General features: G+C 26.6%; 1 protein-coding gene across 5 annotated transcripts; it reads left to right on the top strand.

The window, feature by feature from the left end:
• Positions 1-3,571: 3,571 nt before the first annotated feature.
• LOC149894476 (uncharacterized) lies at positions 3,572-8,159 on the top strand. Of its 5 annotated transcripts, none has more exons than XM_090096696.1 (10): positions 3,572-4,934; positions 5,689-5,881; positions 6,111-6,209; positions 6,350-6,472; positions 6,560-6,625; positions 6,976-7,098; positions 7,279-7,451; positions 7,548-7,612; positions 7,757-7,851; positions 7,970-8,159. In XM_090096696.1, the coding sequence occupies exons 2-10, from the start codon at positions 5,698-5,700 to the stop codon at positions 8,068-8,070; spliced, it is 1,029 nt and encodes a 342-aa protein (XP_089952822.1). In that variant the 5' UTR covers positions 3,572-4,934; positions 5,689-5,697; the 3' UTR covers positions 8,071-8,159. The 5 variants fall into 5 exon arrangements, with proteins under 5 accessions (XP_089952822.1, XP_089952818.1, XP_089952814.1 ...); XM_090096692.1 differs by having other exon boundaries at positions 3,574-3,795; positions 6,111-6,221; XM_090096688.1 differs by having other exon boundaries at positions 3,575-4,934; positions 6,111-6,221.
• Positions 8,160-8,779: the final 620 nt, after the last annotated feature.

Raw genomic sequence — 8,779 nt, forward strand, 5'->3', positions numbered from 1 at the left:
GGGGGATATAAGTTCTTTACATTTGTACATAAAACACAAAACATTAAATACATTCAGTTGATAAACATTTAAGGTGGCCATTTCTTTAAAAAGCGGTTCAGAGTTCGAAAAACGATTTTTAAAATTTATTATGCGAGCTGCGTGTTTCTGTACTTCCCCATATAATATTTGCATAATTGATATGACAATGAATAAAAGAGTAATATAATTGTATTAATTGCTTTTTGTTTAAAATACCTCTAGATTTGTATAGAATTCCAATGTTTTTTGCAACTTTATTAGAAATATTATTGATGTGTGATTTCCAAGACAGATTTTCTTCAATAAGAACTCCTAAAAATTTTGTCACTTTTTCTCTTTTTAGGATGACATTATCTAAAAAAAGTTCGGGCATAATTACAGGCAGTATTTGTTTTTTAAAGTTTGGATGGAAAAGTATCCATTTTGTTTTTTCAATATTTAAAGATAGTCTATTTTTTTTGAACCAAAATGAAATTTTTTTAAGTTCTCTGTTCATATTATTAAAAAGTATGTTTATATTTTCATGTGACTGAAACAAGTTTGTGTCGTCTGCAAAAATTATAGTTTTCAAATTGGATGCTTTGTTAAGATCATTTATATATATAATGAAAAGAAGTGGTCCAAGTATGGATCCTTGTGGGACACCATATGTTATGTTCATTAATGTTTGAGGTTGGGAATCTTTGCTAAAAACAAATTTTTTCGGTTGGAGAGATAACTTTTGAACCAACTTAGAGTTTTACCAACTATGCCATAACATTCAAGTTTTTTAAGCAAAATATTATGATCGACCGTGTCAAAAGCTTTTGACAAGTCAATGAAAACACCAAGTGTAAATTTTTGATTTTTAAAAGATTCGTTAATACAACGTGTTATTGAAGAATAGCATGTTCGGTTTAGTTGTTTTTTTTTAAAACCGAACTGATTTTCATAAAGGAGTTTATTGGTAATTAGGTATGTGTACACTCTGTTATACATTATTCTTTCCAATATTTTTGAAAAAACTGGAAGAACAGAAATAGGCCTGTAATTTGTTACATCGGTCGAGTCTCCTGACTTAAAAATAGGAATTACTTTTGCTATTTTCAGAGAGTCTGGGAAAGTACCTTGTTTAATGGATGATTTAAAGATTTTGTAAAGAATATCTTTCATGACGTCATAAGAGTCTATCACAATATTTCCATGTATACCGTCAGGTCCTACTGATTCATTTCTTTTTAACGATCTAAAAGCTATATCGAATTCCTCAAGCGTTAGGTTTGAAAAATGTAAGGAGTTTGATGTTTGAATTTCGTCTGTTAATTTATAATTTGTTAAAGGGATTTTGTTTGATAAGTTTGCTCCTACAGTGGAAAAAAATTTGTTAAATTCAGTCGCAATTTCATTAATATCATTAGTTATTTTGTTTCCAACTTTAATTGCGTGTGGAAGATTGGTTGAACTTACTTTTTGTTTTCCTGTATTTTCCTTCATTAATTCCCAGATGCGTTTTAAGTTATGTTTGTGCTGAGAAATTAAATTAGAATAATTTTTTTTTTGTGCATATTTTCGGAGTTTTTCAAACAGGTTTTTGTAGTTTTTGTAATTTTGCTTATGTTTTTCGGATTTAGTTTTTAAATATTTATTATACAACTTTTGTTTTAGTTTCGAAGACTTTTTTAGTCCCTTAGTTATCCAAGGAGATAATGTCTTTGGCTTTGATATTTATTTCACATATTGGAAAATTAGCGTCATAGATTTTAATGAAAGTTTTATAAAACGTGTTATAGATCGTGTTTATGTTATCATTAAAGTTTATGTGATTCCAGTCTTGATGTTGAAATTTGATCTTTGAATAATTTTAAGTTACAGTTGTTAACAATTCGCTTTTTTATCGTCATTTTCCCCGCGCTTTTTAACCAAATGAAGTTAATAACTTTATAGGAGTGGATAATAAAAGTGATTATTTTAATGTCGTTTATGTGAATATTAGAAGTTTAAAAAAGAACTTTGAAAATTTGATAATCTGATTTAATAGAAAAAAATATGGGAAAATGATCAGAAACATCAGTTTTTATAATTCCTTTTTTTAAAGATTTATTAAAATAGTCTGTGGTTAATATATTATCAATTAAAGTCGAGGAATGGTTTGTAATTCTAGTCGGTCTATCTATTATTGGTATGGTACCCATTTCAAATAAATTGTTGTAAAATGTTTTTATGGTTCGGTTTTCGCTATACTCAAAACAATCTAAGTTGAAGTCACCCAAAATATAACTTTTTTTTCCTTTTTTTTTCAAAATATAACTTTTTTTTCTCTTGACTAGCTTTTTCTATTAGATTGTATTTCAAAAAATTTTTTCCAGTCGGAGGCTGGAAGAACAGAAAATCTTGTTTAAATTTTTCATCATCATAATTTGTTAATCTTCAAAATTTGTTTAAATTTTTTATAGCAACAGCTGATTAAAATGTTTTTAGAATTTTTGTTTATCAGTTCAATTGTTAAGATCTTTTGATCCGTATCAAAAACACTCATATTGCTTCTGACTTTAAAGAAAATATTTTCTTTCAAATAAAAGAGTACTCCTCCTCCGCGCCTATTATTTTTTCGTTCTAAAAAAAATTCTTTAAAACCTGGGAGAAGGAGATCAGAATTTGTTTCAAAATCTAATTTAGAACACCAAGTTTCGGTTAGACAAATAACGTTAAAACAATCGTTGATTTCGTAAATTAAATTTAGAAAATTTTCAAAGTTCTTTTTTAAACTTCTAATATTCACATAAACGACATTAAAATAATCACTTTTATTATCCACTCCTATAAAGTTATTAACTTCATTTGGTTAAAAGTAAGAGCATACAAATTCAGGCATATTAATTTCGTTAAAGTAACTTATGTCTGGATCGGATTCTTCATCCAATCTAAAATCATTAATTTGAAAAAATTTAAAGACATTTTCAAAATTATTATTATTTTTCGAATTCATTTTTGTTATTATTTACTTTTTTATTCTGTTATAAATAATCGTGAATATACTTTGTTTTAAGATGGCTTAGTGATTATTTTATTGTACACAACTTTAGCGAATTTACCTGATGCTCGTAGATCTTTTACCTGTTGGAAAAGTTGTTTACGAATACTAGTTGTCCGCTCGCTGAAATCTTCGTTTATATACAAGTTTTCCTCCCACAGCTTCTTTTTCTTGTACTTTTCGAGAATGTTCCCGGCAAACATAAGACGTCTTAAGACCGTCTTATTCAGGTCTTTAAATGGTCTTGTCTTCGATTGACGTCTTCAAGATGTCTTTAAGACGTCTTTTAAAAGACTGTATGGTCGAGAAACATTGCGCGTCTTCGTAAGACGTCTTCAAGACGTCTTTTAAAAGACTGTATCTTAGTGAAAAATCGCTCGTCTTCGTAAGACGTCTTCAAGACGTCTTTTAAAAGACTGTATCTTAGTGAAAAATCGCTCGTCTTCGTAAGACGCCTTAGAGACGTCTTTTAAAAGACTGTATCGTAGTGAAAAATCGCTCGTCTTCGTAAGACGCCTTAAAGACGTCTTTATTTTTCGAATAATTCTACCAAACAAAAAGACGTCTTTTAGTCGTCTTAAAGACGTCTTTAAAAAGACTTTCGGCGTGAATAAACTTAGTGTCTTTTAAAGATGTGAAATTTTTCATAAAAAGTTTTATCTCGACCAATATTAATTCTCTAAATCATTATTCTAGAAAAAGGTTTTATATAGGTATCATTATGGAAACTGAAAATAGAATGAAGCGTCGTCGCTTGAATAAAAGTATGTTGAATTTTATAATGACATTTGAAGATGAAGATATTAATGATAGTACATCGAATTTGAATCCTGATTTTAATGCTTCTCAGGCTGAGCCTGAAAATCCTTGTAAAGCCCTAAATAATGTTTTTAAAGAAGAAAACAATAAGTCTTTGAGTTGTAATTATGAGAATTTTGAATGTTTTAATGCAGCACCACTTTTGACAACAGAAACATTATCAGAAGATTTAGCAATGTGGTCTTCGAAAAGCAAAATTTCTCAAAACCAATTAAACGAGCTTTTGAGTATTCTTAAAAAACATGGTCATTCAGAGTTACCAAAAGATGCAAGAACGCTTTTAAAACCCTCTAAAGTTGTTACAGTAGATAGGAAGTGTGGTGGAACTTATGCTTACTTTACTATTGCTGATGGCATAAATAATTTTTTGAATTTGAAAAATGATTCTCAATGTACTGGGTTATCAATTACTATTAATGTTGATGGGCTACCTCTTTTCAAATCTTCTAATCTTCAATTATGGCCAATACTTGGTCTTATAGAGAACTATATTTTTATCATTGCACTTTTCTGTGGTGATGGTAAACCAGACTGCTTGGATGGTTTTCTTAATGATTTTCTCAAAGAATCTTTATTGTTAAGTGGTGAAGGTTTATACTATAATGATAAAAAAATTGATGTTACACTTAAAGCATTCATATGTGATGCACCTTCTCGCTCTTTTCTTAAATGTATACAAAGTCATACAGGATATTACTCCTGTGAACGATGCCAAGTTAAAGGATTTTATGAAGAGCATAGAGTGGTTTATAAGAGCATAGAGTGGTTTATATTAAAGTTTCAGTGAAGCTGAATAATTCATGTTTTTACATAGGAGAAAATCAATTTTGTTTTGTTGATGAGAAATTATCATCTGGATTTTTTAAGTGTAGAATATTTAGACTTGATTTACAAAATGATTTATATACACAACCTATTCAGTCTAAAATCTTTCAAATTTTCTTCATACCAAGTATTGATGAAATTGGAGTTAAGTTTGTTGAGTTAAAAATGGAAAATCTTTGCCGAAAGGTTGTTGTTCTACCTTGGAAGGGAGGTCTTGCATGCTTTCCTTTATTGCATGAAATAGAACATTAATTGAAAGGTTTTTAAGTTCAAATTTCTTTTGATTAAATATTTTATATTTATTATGTTTAATTAATTTGCATCTTGTATCCAAAGTTATATATATATATATATATATATATATATATATATATATATATATATATATATATATATATATATATATATATAATGATTTATTTTTAACTTTATTTTTCCATTTTATTTGTTTTTTACAGTTAATATTTTTGTATTAAAAGATAATTTTTAATTGAAATTATCTATAAAAAAATAAATATAAAAAAAAAGTTAAATTATCAACAAAAACCTAATAATAAGTTGGAATAACAGAAATAAGTAGCAATAACAAAAGACAACTGTCTTTTAATTTAAAAAACTTATAAAGGAATGAAAAGGAACAAAAAAAATCATTAGGTTAATAATTATGGTGATAATGACAAGGAAGAGCACTAATTTGTCTGAAAAAACAGACAAATAAAACGAAAAAAGGAATTAAAAACAGCGTTAAAATAACTGTGTGGGCAGTTTAAATAAATCTGTTTAATATTTTAAATATTTAAGATATTTTACTTCATCACTAACTATTAAAGGTAGTTTTAATAAATAATCTAAATAATAAAGAAATGAAACAATTTTATAATAATGTTATTATATATATAAATTAAATTAAAAGACAGTTGTCTTTTGTTATTGCTACTTATTTCTGTTATTCCAACTTAATATAAGACTTTTGTTGATATTTTAAATTTTTTATTTTTTTTTTCATGATTTAGTTTTACACCATGATTTGGGCAAGAGCTGTTTGGATAGAGAACTTTGAGGAAATAGAAGATGTTGTTCCTAGAAGGTGGATAGATACTGATAAAAAAATATTATTCTGGCCTGCAGGTGCAGCTGTTAAAGATGAATTGGATGTGGATGAGACATGGGACAAATATAAACTTGTTAAAATCAAATTTGAGAGTGGTATGAAATATTTTATAAGAGCTATAATATATATATATATATATATATATATATATATATATATATATATATATATATATATATATATATATATATATATATATATATATATATATATATATTATAGCTCTTATAAATCCAATATAAACATCAAATATTTTGCCACCATGTATGTGCTGGCAAAATATCTGATTTTATATTGGATTTATAAAAGTTTTGATTCTTTTAGATAATATGGAAGAACTAAAAGAATATTGTTACACCACAGCAACAGAGGAAGAAGATGAAATCGATATTTGTGTTTCCAAAGATACCTTTAAAGTGAAAAGTAATGTTAATGGTATAATTACATTTAATTATATTTATGTTAATTATTTATTTTTATTTGTTTAATGTCAAATCTATATTGTAAATTAATATGTTTGTATAAATACTAAAAGAAAAATAAATAAAACTATTATGTTTTAGAGTTACTTGACTTTCCTTTGCCTCCGCCAGTTTTTAAATCTGTGTTGAAAAAACCATTAAAAAGATCTTTTGACTCTAATTTGTCATCTGGATCTACTTCCAAACAATCTAATCTGTGTTCTGGTACATTTTGTCTCTTAATTTTCAATTTTTTCAAAATTAGAATTTATATATTTTTAATCTACACTATTACTGAATTCCTATTTTTAGCTGAAACTTCTTTACCTCTACATTCAACTACAGAGGAACAATCACCTTCATATTCTGGTGCACTATGTATGTATTATTTTTGATATTTCTACTATATTTTTTGTTCATTAAAGTTGGAATATTCTTTTATTGTTAACTTTATCTTTGTCTCACTTATTTTTACATTCACAATCAACTGAAATGGAACAATCAAATTTTTTTTTATATATAATTTTTTTTATAGACTCTAAACTAAAAAATATTATAATCCCCCTCCTCTTACCTATCAACTTTTGTGGTCTCGAGGAGCTAAAGCCTAAAATAAGAAAAAAATGTATTAATAATAACAAAGTACCAAAAATTTTTTAAAAAGATTTGTTGCAGATTAAAAAAGTAACTTTTTATTATTTATATACATAATTTTTTTTTTGCTTTAGTTATACCTCATACATCAGAACCAAACAAAAAGCTTCAGAAAACAGACATACAAGAAAAAACCATGATTCAAGCGCTTGGATCTGAGAAGTTACTTAAAAATAAGTTTCCTATGGAAGTTGGAAGTAAGCTTTTTAACATTTACTTGATTTTTTTATTTGGAGTAAGTAAAATGTGGAGAGTTTGTTCTCACATTTGGATTTTTTTTAGGTATAAGAATAATACTTGTAAACAATTTTGAAAATGTATTAATAAATGTTTTGCATTTTGTATATTTCTTTTTTCATTTTCTTCATATAATTTAGAATACCAACACATGATGTTCAAGATGGTTTCAAAGGTTCTTGAAAACCAGGAGCTTATTTTAGCTATAAACAAACAATCCAATAGTAATTTTGCAATCAAGAAATTAGACACTATTGCAGAGTATGAGGATTTTATCAAAAGTTTAGAGGATGATTGTGTTCGACTTGATTTGGTAAATCTTTATCCATATGTAAATCTTTATAATCCATATAAATTAAAAGTGAAAATAGTTATTTTTTTATAATTATTTTGCCAAACTTTTATTTAGGTTAAACAGCTCAGTTTTTTAGGTGCAGAAGATTTTAAACAACTGACAAGATTGGTCATGAATAGGTTTTTTTATTACATTTTGCATAGGAATCATTTTTCGTATTTGTGGTAAATATATTTTTCATGTATAGTAATTATGGAAATCAATAATTATAAATTGTTTAATATTTTTCATAAATTTTATCATTTATTCGATATGTTTTTAAGATTATTTACAAATAACCTGTTGACACAGTTCAACTTAAAAGGTTCTGGTGGAAAGATTGGTTTGTTATCAACTAAACTGTATGACTTAATAGAAGGTAATCCAAAATAGGTTTAAATTATTCAACTTTTAATTTAGTTAAAAATCTATGTTAAGTTAAATTTATTTCCAATATATTTGATAAATATATCCTACATGATTAATTTGATTTTTAGAAGTTATAAAAAGAAGATTTGAAAAGGTTTCAAATGCTGAAATTAAACAGCAAATTGGACGGTATTGTAAAAATGCTCCTTCACGGCAAAAAACAAAATAAAAAAATATTCTTTTTTATTGTTATATATTGTATATATTATTATATGTTGTATAAATTGTTAAATAGAAAGATACTTGGTAACAATCCAACTAACTGTATTATATGTACCTTTTTAAATTATTTGCGTTGTTTTTTTTTTTTAATAATTTTCTTTTTCTTCTTTAATAATGTTTCCAAAAAACAAAGTAAGAACTTGAACTTGCTCAATAGTGTTTTTAATGTTGTTAATACAATAGGTAATCGCAACCTAAATATACCATTAATACTACACAGTTTTCTTAATACATAATTAAATAAATCTTTAGGCCGTCTTAAGTGAGACGCCTTTAAACAATCTTAAGCAAGACGTCTTTGCGACGGACAATGTAGACCTTTTTAAGACATCTTTAAGACGTCTTTTTTGATCTTTATAAGACGTCTTTAAGACAACTAAAAGACGTTTTTTGTGTGCTGGTTATATTCAGTAAACCGTCTTGAATAAAGCGTCTTTAATCCGTCTTAGACAAGACGTTTTTAAGCTGTCTTCAGTAAGATGTCTTTAAACAGTCTTGAGTAAGACGTCTTTTCGACGGACAACGTAGACCTTTTTAAGACATCTTTAAGACGTCTTCCTCGATCTTGAAAAGACGACTAAAAGACGTCTTTTTGTTTGCTGGGTTTTCACGATCTTTAAAATTTAGAAACTTGACAATAATAGCTCGATTTCTAC

This window comes from Hydra viridissima, unplaced genomic scaffold (genome assembly GCF_058129835.1).
Source record: "Hydra viridissima isolate aposymbiotic clone 2 unplaced genomic scaffold, HvirCarnegie_v1 scaffold_1, whole genome shotgun sequence".
In the NCBI taxonomy this organism is placed as follows: Eukaryota; Metazoa; Cnidaria; class Hydrozoa; order Anthoathecata; family Hydridae; genus Hydra; species Hydra viridissima.

What these genes read in the sequence shown, in the direction of transcription:
- LOC149894476 (XM_090096692.1), top strand. Translation starts at nt 5,698, where the DNA reads ATGATTTGGGCAAGAGCTGTTTGGATAGAGAACTTTGAGGAAATAGAA. An exon ending in GTTTCCTATGGAAGTTGGAA is followed by an intron (nt 7,099 to 7,278) that starts GTAAGCTTTTTA and finishes CATATAATTTAG; the next exon opens with AATACCAACACATGATGTTC. An exon ending in ACTGTATGACTTAATAGAAG is followed by an intron (nt 7,852 to 7,969) that starts GTAATCCAAAAT and finishes TTTGATTTTTAG; the next exon opens with AAGTTATAAAAAGAAGATTT.